At 46.0% G+C, this 21,375-nt stretch overlaps 1 protein-coding gene and 1 long non-coding RNA gene across 2 annotated transcripts in view; one reads left to right on the forward strand and one right to left on the reverse strand.

Annotated features, from left to right (window-relative positions):
• Nucleotides 1-21,375, forward strand: part of plxna4 (plexin A4) — a 658,913-nt gene that overhangs the window by 575,324 nt on the left and 62,214 nt on the right. The window contains exons 23-24 of the mRNA XM_034163939.1: nucleotides 13,724-13,790; nucleotides 19,515-19,661. Coding sequence (XP_034019830.1) covers nucleotides 13,724-13,790; nucleotides 19,515-19,661 — 214 coding nt within the window. The remainder of the gene's footprint in view (nucleotides 1-13,723; nucleotides 13,791-19,514; nucleotides 19,662-21,375) is intronic.
• LOC117504477 overlaps nucleotides 1-21,375 on the reverse strand; it is a 757,689-nt gene that overhangs the window by 205,978 nt on the left and 530,336 nt on the right. The gene's annotated exons all lie outside the window — the stretch shown is intronic.

Genomic DNA, 21,375 nt, shown 5'->3' on the forward strand with positions numbered 1-21,375 from the left:
TAGACAACCAGACCTCCTGCCCAGGATGATACTTGGGGGCCGGGGCCCGCCGCCGGTCTGCATGTGTCTTCGCCCTCGTCCGGGCCTTCAACAAGGCAGAGCGGGCGGCACGCCACACCCGACGGCACTTCCGTAGGTGGGCCTGGACCGAGGGCACACCGACCTCTCCCTCAACCACCGGAAACAAGGGGGGCTGGCACCCCAAGCACACCTCAAACGGGGAGAGGCCGGTGGCAGATGACACTTGGCTGTTATGGGCGTACTCGATCCAGGCCAGGTGGGTACTCCAGGCCGTCGGGTGCGCGGCTGTCACACAGCGAAGTGTCTGCTCCAGTTCCTGATTCGCCCGCTCTGCCTGCCCGTTGGTCTGGGGGTGGTACCCAGACGAGAGGCTGACCGTGGCCCCCAGTTCCCGGCAGAAGCTCCTCCAGACGTGCGAGGTGAACTGGGGGCTGCGATCGGAGACGATGTCTGATGGTATGCCATGCAGACGGACGACGTGGTGGACCAGGAGGTCTGCTGTCTCCTGGGCCGTTGGGAGCTTCGGGAGGGGCACGAAGTGGGCCGCCTTGGAGAAACGGTCCACTATCGTGAAGACGACGGTGTGTCCCTGGGACGGCGGGAGACCCGTGACAAAGTCCAGGCCGCTGTGGGACCAGGGGCGATGAGGCACGGGCAGTGGCTGTAGCTGCCCTGAGGTCTTTCTATGGTCGGCCTTGCCCCTGGCGCAGGTGGTACAGGCCTGGACGTAGTCCCGGACGTCGGCCTCCAGGGATGCCCACCAGAAGCATTGCCGGACGACTGTCACGGTCCTTCGCACCCCAGGGTGACAGGAGAGTTTAGAACCGTGACAGAAGTCCAGGACTGCAGCCCTAGCCTCTGGTGGGACGTATAGTCTGTCCTTTGGTCCGTTTCCGGGGTCCGGGTCACGGGTCAGGGCCTCCCGGACGGTCTTCTCTACGTCCCAGGTGAGGGCGGCCACGATAGCGGACTCCGGGATGATGGGATCCGGGGGATCCGATGGTTCCGTTTTGACTTCGTCTTCGTGCACCCGGGACAATGCATCCGATCTTTGATTCTTGGTCCCGGGACGGTAGGTGATCCGGAAGTCAAAACGGCCAAAGAACAGTGACCAGCGGGCTTGCCTGGGGTTCAGCCGCTTGGCGGTCCTGATGTACTCCAGGTTCCGATGGTCAGTGAAAACCGTGAATGGCACGGCTGTTCCCTCCAACAGATGTCTCCACTCTTCGAGGGCCTCTTTCACAGCAAGGAGTTCCCGATTGCCGACGTCATAGTTCCGTTCAGCGGGGGTCAACCTGCGGGAAAAATAGGCACACGGGTGAAGGACCTTATCGGTCTTCCCGCTCTGGGAGAGCACCGCTCCTATCCCTGAGTCCGAGGCATCCACTTCAACCACTAACTGGCGGCTAGGATTGGGCTGCACCAGAACTGGTGCAGACGAGAAGCGCCGTTTCAACTCCTTGAACGCGGCTTTGCACCGATCCGACCAGGTGAAGGGGACTTTTGGGGAGGTCAGGGCTGTCAGGGGGCTAACTACCTGACTGTAGCCCTTAATAAACCTCCTGTAGAAATTAGCAAAGCCGAGGAACTGTTGCAGCTTCCTACGGCTTGTTGGTTGGGGCCAGTCTCTCACCGCCGCAACCTTGGCCGGATCAGGGGCGAAGGAGTTGGAGGAGATGATGAACCCCAGGAAGGACAAAGAAGTGCGGTGGAATTCACACTTCTCGCCCTTCACAAACAGGCGGTTCTCCAACAACCGCTGCAGGACCTGACGGACATGCCGGACATGTGTCTCAGGATCCGGGGAAAAGATGAGTATATCGTCTAGATATACGAAGACGAACCGGTGCAGGAAGTCCCGCAAGACATCGTTTACCAACGCTTGGAAAGTCGCGGGAGCATTAGTGAGACCGAACGGCATGACCATGTACTCAAAATGACCTAAGGGGGTGTTGAATGCCGTCTTCCATTCGTCTCCCTTCCGGACCCGAACCAAATGATACGCATTCCTAAGATCCAGCTTGGTGAAAATTTTGGCTCCATGCAAGGGGGTGAACACCGAATCCAACAAGGGCAACGGGTATCGGTTGCGAACCGTGATTTCGTTCAACCCCCTGTAATCAATGCATGGACGAAGCCCGCCGTCTTTTTTACCCACAAAAAAGAAACCAGCACCCATCGGAGAGGTGGAATTCCGGATCAACCCGGCAGCTAATGAGTCCCGGATGTAGGTCTCCATTGATTCACGCTCCGGCCGTGAGAAGTTGTACAGCCTACTGGACGGGTACTCACAGCCTGGAACCAAATCAATGGCACAATCATAAGGACGGTGGGGAGGAAGCGTGAGAGCCAGATCCTTGCTGAACACGTCAGCGAGGTCATGGTACTCCGCCGGCACCGCCTTCAGATTGGGCGGGACTCGGACCTCCTCCTTAGCTTGGGAGCCGGGAGGAACCGAGGAACCTAGACACTCCCGATGGCAGGTTTCGCTCCACTGAACCACTACCCCGGACGGCCAATCGATCCGGGGATTGTGCTTTAGCATCCAGGGAAAACCCAAAACCACACGGGAGGTGGCCTGAGTCACAAAGAACTCGATCACCTCCCGGTGGTTACCTGACACCACCAGAGTTACTGGAGGTGTCTTATGCGTGATTGGTGGGAGTAGGGAGCCATCTAGCGCCCGAACCTGCACAGGCGAGGTAAGAGCCACCAGAGGGAGCCCTATCTCCCTGGCCCATCTACTGTCAAGCAGATTCCCCTCAGAGCCCGTGTCCACCAGTGCTGGGGCCTTCAGGGTTGAATCCTCAAACAGGATCGTGACTGGGAGTCGTGTAGCAATGTGGGTGTGTCCCACGTGAATGTTTTGGCCCACCCCTGGCCCAGTCTCTAGGGGCGGGCGTTTGGCGTTTGGCCGCTCGGGGCAGTCTCTCACATGGTGCTCTATGGAACCACAAACAAGACACGCTCCGTGGGTCCATCTCCTCTGTGCATCTGGTGCCCTAAATGTTGCCCTACTCGTGTCCCTAGCTTCGTCAGTAGGGGGAGCTGTGACCCCACGGAGCGCAGGGGCTGTGGAGCGTGGGGAAGGCGGAGCTCGATCGGAACCGGAAGGGAGAGGGACGACGCGTGCCTGGCCACGCCCTTCGCCTCGTTCCCGACGGCGTTCTTCTAACCGGTTGTCGAGTCGTATGACCAGATCGATGAGCCCGTCTAAGTCCCGCGGTTCGTCCTTCGCCACCAGGTGCTCTTTTAGGACCAATGACAGTCCGTTTACAAAGGCGGCGCGGAGGGCAGTGCTATTCCAGCCGGATCTCGCCGCCGCGATGCGGAAGGCGACTGCATAGGCAGCTGCGCTCCGACGCCCCTGTCTCATTGACAGTAGCGCGGTTGAAGCGGACTCTCCTCTGTTGGGATGGTCGAACACCGTTCTGAGCTCCCGTACAAACCCAACGTATGTATGAAGGAGCCGTGAGTTCTGCTCCCAGAGCGCTGTAGCCCAAGCGCGTGCCTCCCCGCGAAGCAGATTTATTACATAAGCTACTTTGCTAGCATCAGTCGCGTACATCACGGGACGCTGTGCGAAGACGAGCGAACACTGCATCAGAAAATCCGCGCACGTCTCCACACAGCCTCCGTACGGTTCTGGAGGGCTTATGTATGCTTCTGGGGACGGAGGAAGGGACCGTTGAACGACCAGTGGAACGTCACTTTCACGCGCAGGGTCCTCGGGAGGGAGAGCCGCAGCGGCGCCCGAAGGGCGCGTCTCCACTTGTGCGGCGAGAGCCTCCACCCTGCGGTTTAGGAGAACGTGCTGCTCGGTCATTAAATCGATCCGAGAGGTGAAAGCGGTGAGGATCCGCTGCAACTCACGATTACCCCTCCCGAAGCCGCCGACGCGCCTTGGTCTTCCATTGGCCGTTCAACAGCCGGTTGACGCCCCTCGGGGTCCATGACGCTGGCCGAGATATCCTGTTGTGAAAGTGTAGGAACACGGACCCACAACAGGGGGCGCAATGAACGGACAATGGAGGAAGGTGAATAACAAGGTTTACTATTGTGAAACGAGCACAATGAATACAACAATCACAATTTGGGGTCGAATCCGCTGGTGTCGTGTGGGCAGGCTCGAAGGTAGGAGACGTCCGTCTCAGTCGAACCGAAACCACCCAGATCTCCTCTGCCACCGAACCCTGGAAATACTGGAACCGCCAAGTCCCGAATTCCCAGGTGGCCACTGCCTCCGCTCGTCGGATCCGGTACTGCTGGCGGGAGAGAGCAACAACACAGGCGTGGATGCGACAGCACCCAGCAACGGAGAGGGGAGAAGCCGCCTCCACCTCCAGTTACAGTATGACAGGCAGGTGAGTACTTATCTAAGCAATTCAGCTGTCCTGAAAAGGTTTAACAAATCTGTTAGCTATGTAGTCAGAATATAAATGCAGAGAACGTTACCTTCGTCTAAAGGCGATATCTCGGCACTGAGGTGGAGACGCCGTCCTCCTGATATACCTCTGTGCTGAGTGGAACAGCTGTGTCCGGTGATGGGTGACAGCTGTCACCCAGGCTGCTCCCATAAGGCGGCAGCGCCCTCTGGTGCCTGGAGCCCGCACTCCAGGCAGGGCGCCCTCTGATGGTGGTGGGCCAGCAGTACCTCCTCTTCAGCGGCCCACACAACACAAATGTTCTATCAAACAACAAAGTTTGGTGATGATCGAATCCGGATTCCGGATCTGGTGATCCAGAATATGCAATAATATAGGGAAAATAGAAAATGTGTCAGTGTGAGGTGACAAATGAAGCTAGAGATGCACAACTAACACCAAATTGTAGCTGAATCTGTACTGATTCAGTAAGGTGTCATTAGATTTGATGTAGCTTCAAATGTTATGGGGCTAGATCCGGAAGAAAACCGCCATTACCAAAAAATCATTTTTATACAATAACGTTTGAACTAATAAAGACATAAAAGTGATTCCAAGTTCTACTGTTATGTTTTCATGGTCAAGGATGTCAAATATAAAGGAAAGAAAAGTGTATGTATCATAGTTTTGGTTGTAACACTGAATTGTTGAATAGATGACTGTGCCAAGGAGGGAATCTCTTTAGGGTCAGTGACCCTATGGCCTTGTTTAGAGAAGTGTTTCATAAATGTTAAAAAATTCATATATTTGCAGTTTAGTTGAATAATACATTGAATTTTGTGTCTTATTTGTTTTTGTCTATAAGCACAAGCAATATCAGTGCTCAGATGACAGTAGCTTCTGGGAAAGGTGCAAGTTGCAATAAACTGTGATGCCAAGCGCTAAGAATACATGCTATCCAGACAGCAGATGAAACTTTTTTACTACTGAGCAAACATTGTTAGACTTTTTTAGGTTCAATGATTCCACGGCGTGTAGATGTTATGGCGTCAGTGAACCCATGGCCTTGGCGGAGGTTTGCACTCTCTGAGTGCTTCTAGTTATAAAATGTTATGGAAATTTATAAGAGAAAAACCTGCAAAGAAGACATCAGTCATATATCACAAACTCAAACAACTCACTGAAATGCTTTTGATATATTTAGGGGGCCATCATTTGTCAATATTAAAAGGAAGCAAGTAATACCTCTGGAAAATTCAGTTATGTGATAAAGAAGAAGCACTGAAATAGAGACATACAGTTTCATAAAATGGATTGTTTTAACCTTGCAAAGTTAAACATTCCTGCTAACCTTTTATGAGAGATTGAAGACATGAAAGTAGCAGTGAAATAACATTAACGCAACAGCTTTTGAAGTCGAGCCATTGACCAGTTCATAGTACATTTAGATCCATTCAGGAGTCTGTGTATCGATGTGGGCGTTACCAGTTACTTTAATGTCAATTTCCATTTCGTATCAGTGAATTTTACACCCATAATATGCAAGCACTGTGCATGCTGGTGTGCCTATGGACCACGAGCTGACTGTAACCTGCATACAGTAGGTGGCAGACACTTCTATGGAACATAATATAGGCTAAACACATTTGCTTTTTCAGTTGATCTGGTGCATCAGAGTTAACTAGATTTTAAGTGGTTTGTCCTCTTTAGATGCCCTTTTTTAATTGGTGATACAAAGATAATATTCATTATTTTTGAGTTATTGTCTTCACAGGCTGGCTGGAACGGACAAACCCACCCATTATTCAAAACCCTCACGTACACACACATTGCAGTGTCCAACACCATTTACGGGTGATTCTTTAACTACGGGCACTATTGGCCTTGTAAATGTAATTTCCACCACACCATTGCCTTACAATATAAAGCGCCTTGGGGCAACTGTTTGTTGTGATTTGGCGCTATATACATGTGCTCTGATGTCACTGTTTATCGCCATAGAAACTACCCAAACAATCTTTCATACAAACTGTTTAAAGGGACATTAGTGTTGTGGTGGAAATTACGGCAATAGTGTGGGACAACTACATTTTGTTTAAAAAAATCACAACAGTTGTATGACATTGAATACCCCAATTATGTTTTGATTATTTTACTGATATTTTATTCAGAGATATTTTAAAACATTAGAAAAAACGTTTCTTTACCATTCATTTTTATCATTGAAGATCAAAAGTCTGGGTGTGGGACAAGCACAAAACGGCAATATTTGCATATAATGATGCTGAAAAAAGGTGAAAAAGTCATCATAGACTACTAGAACAAATTTCTTAACACACTTTCATTGTAAAGATAACTATAAAAGTGTGAAATTTCCCCTTTTTTCTGTTTTTCATACAATATGATCAAAGGACATAATAAGTGCCCGTAGTCTAAGAATCACCCTTACACAGTGCTAGATACTGCAGGCTGTCAGGGACACGCTTTTCATTTATTTTTTCTTTTCCACAAAAGGCATCCTTCACATTACACACACAGAGGGACAGATAAAATGTTATGGGACATGGAACGACTGTCATTACACAGGCAGGGATTAAACGAAGGACTTTCACTTCACACATTTTACAACAATCACCCACTGCCAGAGAAAAGCATAACCACGGATATTACGGACCGATTAGAAAACAGTAAGATGAACAATTGTAACTTTCACAAAAAAAATTCATTGGAATAAACAAAATCTTCAGATTTGCTGAGAAAGTTAAGCCCATCCTGCCTTTCACGGATATGCATCCTGGAAGATCTCGGGGGTCCGAAAGCTTGTTCTTACCTCGGAAAACCTTTGAGGATCCTTTAGGGTGTGTGTATGTGTGTGTGAGTGAGAGAGAGACAGTGAGAGAGAGAGAGAGATGAATATTTTGTCATTGTGTCATCATCATGTTTTTAATCATGGCAGGATTTTCAAGACGTTTGAAAATTCTTTTTTTTTTTTTTGTTTTTTCTTTTTTAAATCATGAATTTTGACATATTTTGGTAAATGCTTGGATTCTTGTGGAGCTGGTAACATTGTTTTATGTGCTGTGACATCACCAGTAAGTTTTCCCTTTGTGCTGGGGTTGTGCTAACATTATGCTGTGGGTGTGCTGCGGTAGTTTTTTTTTTTTACACGTCACATAACACAAATCCACCATGTGACATCATCAGACTGCATGCTAGATCATATTTTTGGGGAACGCAGCCCTTCACACGCCGGTTTATCAGGAAAACAAACTTAATTTTTTGGGGGATGGAAATCCGTAAAAGTGCCTTTAAATCTGATTTGTAGCCTCAGTGGATATAGTGACGTCATTACTGATTACGATTAATAATTTTGGCTATTGCCATGGTAACTAGGGGTGTGCATCTCTTCCTTATAAAATTATATCATGTATAGTTACATATGGGCTAAAATATGGATTTAGGGATGATACTTTGTATTGTGGAATGATTCAATTTGGTGTTACACAAATCTTTAATGTACTCATTTATTGTCCATGATAAGTTACAATAAGCAAAAGGTGACACTGCGTACTTTCAAATATTATAATATATTTAATGAAAACCAGGGCGCATTTTTACAGGTTTTTACTACTGTACTGCAGAACATTGCTCATCCTTTGTTTACCACTGGAGGCAGCGCAGCACGCAGTGGCAGAAAGCGTAGCACAGAAGAAGCCCAGAAGACAAAGCCATCTTTTCTATTATTTAGATTTCGAATCAAAATATTTCAACATGCAGTGTTCTAGACAAATGCTGAAAGCTGAGAATGTTGTGAACATTTTGATATGCAACACATGGGGTTATACTTTTAAATAAAAAAGTACCTTAAAATGAGAAAAATTAAAAGTATGTAAAAATCAAGACAATACCGCTAGAAGACTAAAGCAAAGACTATGGAGAAATGACAAGCCAGCTACTGGGGACCATGTAGAAGATTTGACGTCTCTCCTACTGTAAACATGCACCCCGTTTTATTACAGATTTGTCATTGATGTGATTGTGATGGGCACAGACCATGTTTTCGTTTCATCTCATTCTTTTCACCCAGGTTTCGCTTATTACTCCTTCTGCATCCCGGTATGCATTTGAAATGTGCTGAGGTGCTGCGAGCCGGCTATGCCACCCCACAGTGTGGGCGCACTGGCGTGTCCTTGGATAGCAGCTGAAAATAGCCCCAACACACTGGCACGAGGCTGCGAAGGCAAAGCTTAATCTGCTACAGGAAAGATAGCAGCCCTCTCTCTTTATCTTCTCTTTCACTCTGTTTGCTCATTTCAGGCGCTCTCCAGCCCTGTCGCTTTCCCTTCACTCTCTGTTGCTGTATTTGTGTTAAGTTCTGACACTGGTAGTGCCTATGTCACGGCGGCACTATCTTCATCTGTCTCTCCCCGCCTTACTCCAGCACCCTCGATCCATATTCTCAGCTACTCCTCCCCTCCGCTCCCCCGTCTTCTGTTTTCTTGATTGCTAAATCAATGCCTAAAGTGCGTAAGCAGGGTGTCGCTGGCACAGCATCTGAGCCTGGCTACCCCCTGCCTGCTCTTCCAAGATGGGCGTGCACGTGTGCGCGTGCCGCCTGTCCCTCCTCTGTCTCCATCTCCACACAAACACACATCCGTTCCATCTGTCTCCTCTCAACCTGTGCTGAAGCACAACAACCAGGCAAGCTAACGACCACAGCCTTCCACAACCATCTGTCGCACTCTTCGCCGCATTCTCCCCCTCCACCCCTCTTCCCATCATCCACGGCAAAAACAGCCTCGCCGTCGTCTTACACTTCGTTTGCAGCCGATGCGTCAAAATCATGGGTTTGATTTTCAGAACATTCACCCCGTTCTTCAGGTTCTTCTCAGAAATACGGGGTTGGATGCAAGGAGAGAGGAGTCAAAGAATAGCACATCAAGGCAACTATGTCAACTTTGTGACGATCTGGCGTCTGTCGGTTAAACAGACAGCTGTTGCAGTTGATCTGTTGCTTCTGCATGCATTTTTATTCCTCTGGCATTTGTGTTTGTGCGGAATTACGATACACACTGATGTCCTAATAATCATAGTGGAAAACTCAGAAATGGTAAATGGTTAATGGACTGCATTTATATAGCGCTTTTCCGTCTGCATCAGACGCTCAAAGCGCTTTACAATTATGCCTCACATTCACCCCGATGTCAGGGTGCTGCCTTACAAGGCGCTCACTACACACCAGGAGCAATAGGGGATTAAAGGCCTTGCCCAAGGGCCCTTAGTGATTTTCCAGTCAGGTGGGGATTTGAACCCATGATCTTCTGGACTCAAGCCCAACACATTAACCACTAGACCATCACCTCCATGACAGACTTTTATTGATGTCTTCCTGCAGGACTAAACACATCACTGTATGTTAAATATGAGGTTGCCCTTAACCCTAATCAGGGTGTAATGGAGTGTTGGGGTCCATCGGTCAGTGTTAATGGTTTATTGGCGACGCCACTTGTTCTCAATGTAACTATGTTTCTATGTATGTCAGTAACATATCTTAGGAACCTAAATGTTTTGATCTAACCTGACAGAGACATTAGGCCTATGGAGCAGAAGTACTGATTTTATTTTACTTTGGAGCAAGGTTTGAGATCAAGTTGCGACTCATGCTTTCGTGCAACCAATATACTGAAAAGCTCACACATAAATAGAACCCAGTTGTCATATCGATTATCATCACACATTTAATTTATTTGTGAATATTTATCAGGTTTTCGTAATTTTAATGCTTTTATGATACACTAAATATCCTTAAAACTTTTGCACAGTACTGTATATATTCAAAAGTCAGATGTGCATAGTGTGTATGTGGGGATGTCCATCTATGACTGGCCTGTTGCTTAGCAACAGCAACTCCATTATCCACCCCCACACATACACAACCTTAACCCCAGAAACAGTTCACCTAATGAGCAGAGTAGGATCTGGAAATGTCTAAATACTTGTGGATCTGAGTGTATATAAAAGCAGAGAGAGATGAGGGTTCCCTAGTAACCATACTGATAAAGGCAAGCATTTTCTCTACATGGCTGATACATTAAAATGTGAGTGTAACTTTTGATTATGTTCAGTTTTTCTTCAATGGAGCACTTAATTGCTCAGTGTCCCTGCATAAACTTTGTGATATATTTACATATTGGTACATTGTGAACACTAACTTTTTATTTTCACTTGAATCAGCATCCCCAATAAATGGCTCATCCAAGTCACCCAAAAGCCTTTGCATCACTTCTGCAAGAATACAAATCATTTTGAGTTATTTCTTGCACCCTGCAATAAGACACAGAAGTTAATTAAAATGCATTGAACTACAGTGCAAAAGATATCTGCCCAAAACAAGGTGTTTACAAACTAGGCCCCAAGCTCCAGTGCTGAACAATTAAGGCAACATGGAAGGAGCAAATGAGCAACTTTACAACAAAGGTCGCTTGTTAGTCTTAGATTTGCATGTTTGCTAACTACGAGATGGGGGCGGGAGTCTTTGGGCTTTAATCATCCCACCCAGTTCACGCCAGTCTTGCCGCACTCCACCTCTTCACCCATTTATGGGATGGCCTGTAGTTAGGTGGAGTTGGACATTGCCAAGACGGCAACTTTTGGATCCACCCTATCCTTTAAAAAAAACCTCTGGGTGACATGACTGAGGGTTTGTCCAGAATATATAAAGGCTAATAGCATAATCACCGTCTATCTTAAATTCCCCAAAGATGATTATTTAAAATATATATGTTGGTAAATTAGTTTAGCTTTAATTTAATTAATGAAGCATATAAAATCTCACAAATACCAATAGCTAATTTTTTTTTTTTTTACATTTCTTTCATCATAGTATTTAACATTATGATAGCATGAAAACTCACAAGCATCACAAACTGTGATGCTAATGGGCTAACATTAGCATGACATGAAGTGATGCTAATGAGCTAACATTAGCATGAGCTGAGTGCCTCCATTGTGAGCAATGGGATTTATAATGTCCTTAAAAAAAATAGTGACAAATTTGCATATAAAATTCTTACTGCACATCTTCGGAGAATTTACAGGTTGCCTGAAAAATTACAGTCTATGTGTAGTTTTAAGGGTGTTTTACTGAACAGACGAACTAACTAAAGTAAGAACTTTGAGAATTATGCTATAGATCTTATTTCTTTATGGTAAATGGACTTCACTTCTTTGGCTCTTTTCCATGTTTCTTGCACAAAGCACTCTACAATGATGCCTAACATTCACCATTCACACACTAAAGATCATCTGATCGCAAGCCTGTCTCTAACCTCTAACCCACCGTGTCCCTGAGATCTCATATTTTATTGGACAAAATGTGAAATCAAACAATTTGGAGTCCACTGGAACCCAAAAAGTCATAAACAGGGTTAAAAGGAACCATTTCTGAAGAATCAAACTTTCCACAGGATGTCATGAGCTGTAAGTCGTTTCAGTGACTGCAAATCCCATAAATTCAATATTTATTCTGTATCACATCAGATGTGCCTGAACGCAGCACACAAATTTGGTGTGTAACGTCTAATATGCTGAATGTGGAGTGAAACATGGACTCCAGCCACCCTACATCGGTAATCAGGAGGAACTAAGCACCACCAGATTTCCTTTGGTCTCAATCATTCTCAATGCTCACCAGCCCTCTGACGGGCTGCCAAGTCGGCGAGTCTGACCGAGCCAAACCGCCACGGCACATTTCAATGCATTAACCCAAACACAGGTCGTGTTACGCGTGCAATAGCGGCCGAAAAGAGGTTGTTTGAAAGTTGTAATGCCCGATGCAAATTGCAGATCTTAGCGCAGCTCTTCCAGAGTGCCGGTTTTATCCTCGCTCCCCACAGACGGTGCTGTGATTGAGACCGAGCATAAGCAAACCGGGGCCGTGCCAAGACTTCTTATTACTGCGCTGCCAGGGAACAGTGCACAGACAGATATACGCAGCAAACACTCGTCAGCACACATGGTAATTTCTGGATACATACGCGATGGGATTAATTTGTGCTTTTTACAAAATTGTCCACTTGCTCAAAAACATAATACCTACTGGAAGCGGAAAGGAAGAGGAAGTTTCAGGAGGAGGCAAAGCCAAATGCTACCAACTGGAGTCTTTTCTTCCTTTTTGTCATTTGCCTTTTTCAATGTACCTCCTCAGTTCTCCACCCGCCTTTCATCTCTTTGATAGACAGGCTGTGTGTGTGTGGAAACACAGAGGATTTGGAAGTCTGTGTTATTACAGCATCCAGAAAGGGCCAGACCAACGGGAGGGAGGAAGACAGCAAGGACACATGAAAGAAAAGATGAAAAGTGACCTTGTTGATCTTTGGATCTGTGGACGGAGGACAGGCGGGGGCGGGGGGCGGGGCCCTCAGTGCAGGCAGGAAGTTAATCCAGCCAGGTGTTGTGCCAGTGTCAGCAGGGGGCGCCGGGCACAGCGGAAACCCTGTCTCCCCCATCATAAAGCGGCTGTGTGGATGGCGAAGGGTTGGAGGGCTGCAGGTGGTAGCCAGAAGACTGGGGCAAACCCTACACACACACACACACACACACACAAAATGGAAACTAATCCTGAAATATTGATGCCTACGGTCGTGGTTCACTGCAAGCAGGAGGAGGCATGCATGGCTGTGTGTTTGTTTGAGGTGTTCCCAACAGATTACCCACACACCCCTGCTGCTCTCCAAGAGAGGTGCTGTCAAAGGATATCCGATCCTCACCTCTCCTCTTTCCCTCGTTGGCACCGCCGCGCTCGTTATACATGCATATTAGTCATTCACCCGGGATCACTCGCACTGCTGGCCCAGGTCAGCGTGCACACATCATTTTGCCACACCAATGGAGCGTGCATGCCAGGCGGAGAATAAGAGTGAGATGTATTCATTCACTTTCTATTGTGTGCGCGGATCGAGTGTTCGTCCAGCGAAAAGGCGCGGGGGGCGCTTGATAATGAGGCTAGTGTTATTACACAGCCGCTCCAGCCCCTAACGACATCAATCCACTGGGATCAAATAAAGTCTTTTAATTGCTTTGCCTCATATAAAAATCCCCGCTGCCGTCGACGAGCTGCCCTTGGCGTGCCTGAGCATAAAAGCCAGCCCAAAGATTGTCTGAAAGGCCATCGCATTGCGTGTACATAGGCTCCCTGAATGATGTTTGTGTAAGAAAAGCCTAATCATTAGCCGCGGTCATCATTTGTACCGGGCTGTTTGATGATGTCGATGAATATTTATAAAGGTAACGAGAGTGTGTGAGGGATTATATGTTCATTATGTGCTGTCTGTTTGCAGGACCGAGTCTGTTGCAGAGAAAATGCTAACCAACTGGTTTACCTTTCTCCTCTACAAGTTTCTGAAGGTAACAGCTTCATATATGGATTAAAATTTAACAGGGAAATCTATTTATGGTACTTTATGTTTATGTCACACAGTAGAGGAAGTGTACTTACATCGGACTGATCCTGGCTATTACGTCATAATAATGTCCAAATGCTCTTGTTATTTTGATGTCATGATGATGTGATACCCATATATGGAATTGAGAATTGGGCGGTGGTCCAAATTTGGGACCTGTCCAATGCTCGATTTCTACCAAGTCCCAACTTCTGTCCATTAAAAATTAAGACAATCCGTTGAATGGCAGTTCTTTGAATGGCCACTTGAGGCTGCATCCAAAACAAATATTCCCATAGACGCCCATGTTAAAATGTCTAACCTGGAAATGATTCTGTTGACCAAAATAGTTTTGGTCTCTCTAGGTCAGTGGTTCTCAAACTTTTAATACTGCGTACCACCTGAGAAACAATTCAGCTGTCTGAGTACCACCATGATGACCGATTTTAAAATATAGCCATATATGCCTTCTCAATTACCTTTAAACACACAGGAGGGATGTTTATTCCTTATTGTGGTTATTTATTGTTACCTGAATTGTTACCTTACTGAATCAGACAATGTGGCACCAAGTCCAACTTTTTTGCTGCCTTCCCCCCACACATGTGTTATTTTTTTAGCAAGTGGTAGACATAGCTTCGAGCAGATGGTGTGTGGCTCACCTGACCTAGCTACGAGGAGGCTAGCTTCGTAGGAAGCCTCCTGTGCGTCGGCTGAGGATGCAGTACAGGAACGAATGGCGTACTTTGACTGCTTCAGCTCGTCACGTTTTCTTCGAAAAAAGTCCACCGGCTTGTCTTTTAAAGTCGGGTGTTTAGTGTGTAGGTGCCGTCTGAGATTGGCTGGTTTCATTGAGTCGTTGCACAGTACTTCAGAACACACCACATTGTGGCTTTGGTTCTTCCTCGGTCCCGCTCCACAAGAACCCGAGTTCGAGATATGTTGGGTCATATTTTCGTGCAGCTTTGCGGCGCTTTCTGTTCGAAGAAGCCACGGACATTTCAGGGTCAGCGTTGCATCTTTCGTTAGCACTTGAAGTAGTGCTACTCGGTTCTGCTTCCACATTGCTCGAACCAATATCCTCTCCATCCTGATCTGCAACTTTTCTTTTCTCTGTCTTTTTCTCTCCACTTAGCCATGGTTTTAAACTCATTTCGACGTTAGAACATTACATTAATTTATCCTTCGCATTTACGTTTCTGTTCCTGCTCGCACCAACAATTTGAAGTGAGTGATCCCATTATTCCGTGCAGCCTGTACGTACCTACGTAAGCAGAGTACGTTTGCAACAAATATTTTTTAAAAGACACAATTTTAATTATCTCAAGCTACACATTTAGTTTGAAACGTTGTATTTATAATGCATTGTATTTTTCTGATTTATTTTTTTTTTAAGTGAAAATGTGGAAAAAATGTGGAAAATCATGACTTTCCTCCGCGTACCACAGTTTGCGCACCACTGCTCTAGGTAGTTTCCCCCTTCAGTACAACTGTACAGAGGTGATTTTTTTTAAATAAGTCTTTACTTTCAGATGTTTTAAACCATAAAGTTATAGGGGTGTGGTCACTTTGGATGACAGGTAGTGTGGTGTTGGACAAGTCAAAGCTCCAGTCACAGACAACGCTGGCCACAAATGCTAGTTGTTGTGGACTATCTGTCCTTTCTCTGCATTTTATTACAAATACATGCAACAAAAATATAAATGCAACACTTTTGGTTTTGCTCCCATTTTGTATAAGATGAACCCAAAGATCTAAAACTTTTTCCACATACACAACATCACCATTTCCCTGAAATATTGTTCACAAACCAGTCTAAATCTGTGATAGTGAGCACTTCTCCTTTGCTGAGATAATCCATCCCACCTCACAGGTGTGCCATATCAAGATGCTGATTAGACACCATGATTAGTGCACAGGTGTGCCTTAGACTGCCCACAATAAAAGGCCACTCTGAAAGGTGCAGTTTTGTTTTATTGGGGGGATATCAGTCAGTATCTGGTGTGACCACCATTTGCCTCATGCAGTGCAACACATCTCCTTCGCATAGAGTTGATCAGGTTGTCAATTGTGGCCTGTGGAATGTTGGTCCACTCCTCTTCAGTGGCTGTGCGAAGTTGCTGGATATTGGCAGGAACTGGTACACGCTGTCGTATACGCCGGTCCAGAGCATCCCAAACATGCTCAATGGGTGACATGTCCGGTGAGTATGCCGGCCATGCAAGAACTGGGACATTTTCAGCTTCCAAGAATTGTGTACAGATCCTTGCAACATGGGGCCGTGCATTATCCTGCTGCAACATGAGGTGATGTTCCTGGATGTATGGCACAACGATGGGCCTCAGGATCTCGTCACGGTATCTCTGTGCATTCAAAATGCCATCAATAAAATGCACCTGTGTTCTTCGTCCATAACAGACGCCTGCCCATACAATAACCCCACCGCCACCATGGGCCACTCGATCCACAACATTGACATCAGAAAACCGCTCACCCACACGATGCCACACACGCTGTCTGCCATCTGCCCTAGACAGTGTGAACCGGGATTCATCCGTGAAGAGAACACCTCTCCAACGTGCCAAACGCCAGCGAATGTGAGCATTTGCCCACTCAAGTCGGTTACGATGACAAACTGGAGTCAGGTCGAGACCCCGATGAGGACGACGAGCATGCAGATGAGCTTCCCAGAGATGGTTTCTGACAGTTTGTGCAGAAATTCTTTGGTTATGCAAACCGATTGTTTCAGCAGCTGTCCGAGTGGCTGGTCTCAGACGATCTTGGAGGTGAACATGCTGGATGTGGAGGTCCTGGGCTGGTATGGTTACACGTGGTCTGCGGTTGTGAGGCTGGTTGGATGTACTGCCAAATTCTCTGAAACGCCTTTGGAGACGGCTTATGGTAGAGAAATCAACATTCAATACACGAGCAACAGCTCTGGTTGACATTCCTGCTGTCAGCATGCCAACTGCACGCTCCCTCAAATCTTGCGATATCTGTGGCATTGTGTTGTGTGATAAAACTGCACCTTTCAGAGTGACCTTTTATTGTGGGCAGTCTAAGGCACACCTGTGCACTAATCATGGTGTCTAATCAGCATCTTGATATGGCACACCTGTGAGGTGGGATGGATTATCTCAGCAAAGGAGAAGTGCTCACTATCACAGATTTAGACTGGTTTGTGAACAATATTTGAGGGAAATGGTGATATTGTGTATGTGGAAAAAGTTTTAGATCTTTGAGTTCATCTCATACAAAATGGGAGCAAAACCAAAAGTGTTGCATTTATATTTTTGTTGAGTGTATGTGTAAAATAATATTGCTTGATCATATAAGAAGTCTTTGCTCCAGTATTTCCACTGAGTGAAACGTTTGGCAGCATTTTTATATACGAGGTCTGTCCGTAAAGTATCGTACCTATTTATTTTTTTCAAAAACTATATGGATTTCATTCATATGTTTTTACGTCAGACATGCTTGAACCCTCGTGCGCATGTGTGAGTTTTTCCACGCCTGTCGGTGACGTCATTCGCCTGTGAGCACGCCTTGTGGAAGGAGTGGTCCCGCCCCCTCGTCGGATTTTCATTGTCTGGAAATGGCGGAATGAAAAGGAGTTTTTTTCCATCAGAATTTTTTCAGAAGCTGTTAGAGACTGGCACCTGGAAACCATTCGAAAAATTTATCTGGCTTTCAGTGAAAATTTTGCGGGCTTCACAGAGAATAAGGACTTTAACTACAGGTTTAAGGACCCCTTTAAGGACGGTCGGTGCCCCGCGCTGCGAGCTGCGACGATGCGGCACAAACCACTGGATCATTTCTAAGCTGATGGCCCTGTGGATACGAGACCGTCGTGTGCTCTTTCTCTGGTTATCACAAGAGCTGGACATCAGCCATTTTCCGGCAGATTTCACTTTTAACAAGAGATTTTGTCATGGAAAGCCGCGCGGAGGCTTCGCGCGTCACGACCGATTCGCTGATGAAGCGAGACAAAGGAACACCTCCGTTTCGGCGTGTTAGAGGACAAGTTGGGACATGTCCAGCTCTCCACATGTTCTTTTATACTCACTCGACTGGTAAGCACTGAAAGCCGAGATAGACATGTCCCAACTTGTCCTCTAACACGCCGAAACGGAGGTGTTCCTTTGTCTCGCTTCATCAGCGAATCGGTCGTGACGCGCGAAGCCTCCGCGCGGCTTTCCATGACAAAATCTCTTGTTAAAAGTGAAATCTGCCGGAAAATGGCTGATGTCCAGGTCTTGTGATAACCAGAGAAAGAGCACACGACGGTCTCGTATCCACAGGGCCATCAGCTTAGAAATGATCCAGTGGTTTGTGCCGCATCGTCGCAGCTCGCAGCGCGGCGCACCGACCGTCCTTTAAAGGGGTCCTTAAACCTGTAGTTAAAGTCCTTATTCTCTGTGAAGCCCGTAAAATTTTCACTGAAAGCCAGATAAATTTTTCGAATGGTTTCCAGGTGCCAGTCTCTAACAGCTTCTGAAAAAATTCTGATGGAAAAAAAGTCCTTTTCATTCCGCCATTTCCAGACGATGAAAATCCGACGAGGAGGCGGGACCACTCCTTCCACAAGGCGTGCTCACAGGTGAATGATGTCACCGACAGGCGTGGAAAAACTCACGCATGCGCACGAGGGTTCAAGCATGTCTGACGTAAAAACATATGAATGAAATCCGTATAGTTTTTGAAAAAAATAAAAAGGTACGATACTTTACGGACAGACCTCGTATATAGTCTTATCTATCAAACAAATAGATTTTCAAGTATTGTTCAAATTGTGTTCATCTCAGTAAAAAAAGTTTTATTTCAAACTGCGTTACGTTTTCTTGGTGAAGACTCAGAGAAACTATACAAAGCGAATGTTAGGGGAAACCTTTGTTTATGCACAGTGTCTCTCTGAAAAAAAAAAAAGATTAACAGCAGATATTAAAGGATTATTAACCGAGCAAGCGAGGTTAATAATTTGTTTATCATATCACTGTTATATATCGGTATCACCCGAATATGAAAGCTGCTGACGGTGTTGGACTTGTAGTCAGACCTGTTCGCTTTCTTCACCTCCATGAAGAACTAGCTTAACAGATAGTCAAGGTTGTTAGCTGGTAAGCTTTCAATCTGTGTGTTTTTTCCAGTGCCGTTTAGAAATTTTTGTTCATGTCCGGCTTGGTTTTTCGACTCGTGTTTTTAGCTTCCTGGATTGTAACGAAGTTTTGTAATGTACTATCAAATGTACTATTTTTGTCCATGGAGGAATCAGAAAATATCATCATCCTGTGTTTGTCCGCTGTCCCTCCACTCATCCCTTTACTGCAGTGAGAATAAAACAGTTGTAAACCGTTTTTCTGCCTCACAAACCTAAGCCATCATCTGTGTTACGCCACTTTCAAAGTTTATCCGTCAAACTCTCAAACTCTGGTTTATATTGTAATATAGGTGGCACATTTTACTTTAAGTGAAGAGAACAATACAATTTGAGAAGTGATGTTCACACATAAGTTGCTCAGCAACTTTTGAGGCAAGGCATCCTTGCAAAACAAAAAAAACAATCGACTACAACATTTTAGACATTTTTTCCTCAGGCGTTATTATTAATGTTTCCTGTCATTTGCTGCTGAGGTGATTTCAAAGTTTTGCTGCTTGTTCCAAACTTTTCCATATTTGTGTGTGTGTGCAGGAGTGTGCAGGCGAACCTCTCTTCTCCCTCTTCTGTGCCATCAAGCAGCAGATGGAGAAAGGCCCCATTGACTCCATCACAGGAGAGGCGCGATACTCGCTCAGCGAGGACAAGCTCATCAGGCAGCAGATCGACTACAAGACGCTGGTGAGGGATTCATCTGCTCCGGGGTGCAGAGGGGACAAGGGGACACTTAACGTGTGTTCAGGGACCAGAGCTGAGAACGAGGGTGGATGTGGGTTGTCGGTCATGAGGCGTGACGTAAAGTTGTCGTTGTCACGGTTGACGTGGACGGGGTGCAGTAGTGGTGACCTCACTTTTTGCCGAGGCTGGGGAGCTGTCAGCCAGAGGACCAGGTTTGAGTTTGAGGAGGAACCCGGGTGGTGAAGCATGTGCAAATGTGTCTGTAACAACACACAAACAGTGTCTGTCTGCAGCAGCTCCTTTACGTTCCTGCTGGAGATGTTGTCATCACCGCTGGACATACACTTCTCCTCAGTTTACTTATAGGCAAGTAAACATATGAAAAAAAACCCTACTTCCCAAAAATGTTCATCTTACATTAATTTCTCACCTTCATAGAAAGTTCCTAACTAACCTAATCAAAGTCTAATCGCATACGAACATTCATCAACGTGAAATCTTGGATTTCATGAAAATTCAGCAAGGCTTATCTTCTATTATACATCCCAAATCTAAGGGGGAACACTTCCAGTGCCTACTCAGGCACACCAAAATATCTTTACAAAAGGCAGAGCCACTTAGGTGCCTGGCCTTGACAGCCAGGGGTGGTAGGTTCATGATGTTCTGATTGACAAAAGGTTATTTAACTATACTCAGTGAATATCCTGGCCCTGGAAACCTGTGTGTAGACCCCACAATTACTTTTCTAGATTTAAAGGTTTTGGAGTTACACAGATTTTAAAGTATCGGCAGCTATTTTGGCCACCATCTTGGATTTTGTGTGAATGGATTGTCCATCCAGTGTTTTTTTTTTTTTTTTTTGCTTGCACAGATTGTATTCTTTACCTCTAAAAACCTGTGTGTAGACACCAAAATCATGATTCAAGAGTGAACAGTAAGGGAGTTACAGCTACTTTCAGATTTTCAGATCATGCATTTAACATGGGGGGGGTGTCAAACTGTATATTTACCTGCTTATTAAAAATGTGACAGAGATCCACAGATTATCCATTAACACCTCACAGTTATTTTTTTTAAATTGTACTAAAGAACACTTCAGTTATCTGTTCTGATTGCCACAGGTTCTGTGGTGCACCTCGGTGGTCTGTCTATGGCTGAAGGTGCTCTGACAGGATGTCAGTGTGACATGCAGGGGGTGGGAGGTGCTGTTCAGGATGCTGAGCAGTTTCCTCAACATCCTCCTCTCTGACATCTCCATCACAGACTCCAGCTCATCCCCCTGGACACAGCCAGCTCTCCTGATGAGCTTGTTGAGTCTATTCATGTCAGCTGCCATCAGCCTGCTGCCCCAGAACACTACAGCACAGAAGATGACACTGGAGACCACCGAGTGGTTAAAAAAAATCTGCAATATATTTCTGCAGACATTGAAAGATCTGAGCCTCCTGAGAAAGTACAGTCAGCTCAAACAAAGCAAACAAATCAAATCTAGGCTCGAGTCTCCCATATGCTGTCTGACAAACTGTTGAACTTTTACATTTAAAAAAAAAATCCTTCTCTGTTCCACTCCACCATGAAGCTGACTATGAATTGGTGACCAGACAAAAGAAGCCCATAATGTATTCAAATCTGTGTGTCTTGGTGGCTTCCCTCACTAGTCTCCTTCTTGCATGATAACTCAGCTTTTGAGAATTGCCTACTATAGAAAGATTTACTA

This window comes from Thalassophryne amazonica, chromosome 22 (genome assembly GCF_902500255.1).
Source record: "Thalassophryne amazonica chromosome 22, fThaAma1.1, whole genome shotgun sequence".
NCBI classification, from domain to species: domain Eukaryota; kingdom Metazoa; phylum Chordata; class Actinopteri; order Batrachoidiformes; family Batrachoididae; genus Thalassophryne; species Thalassophryne amazonica.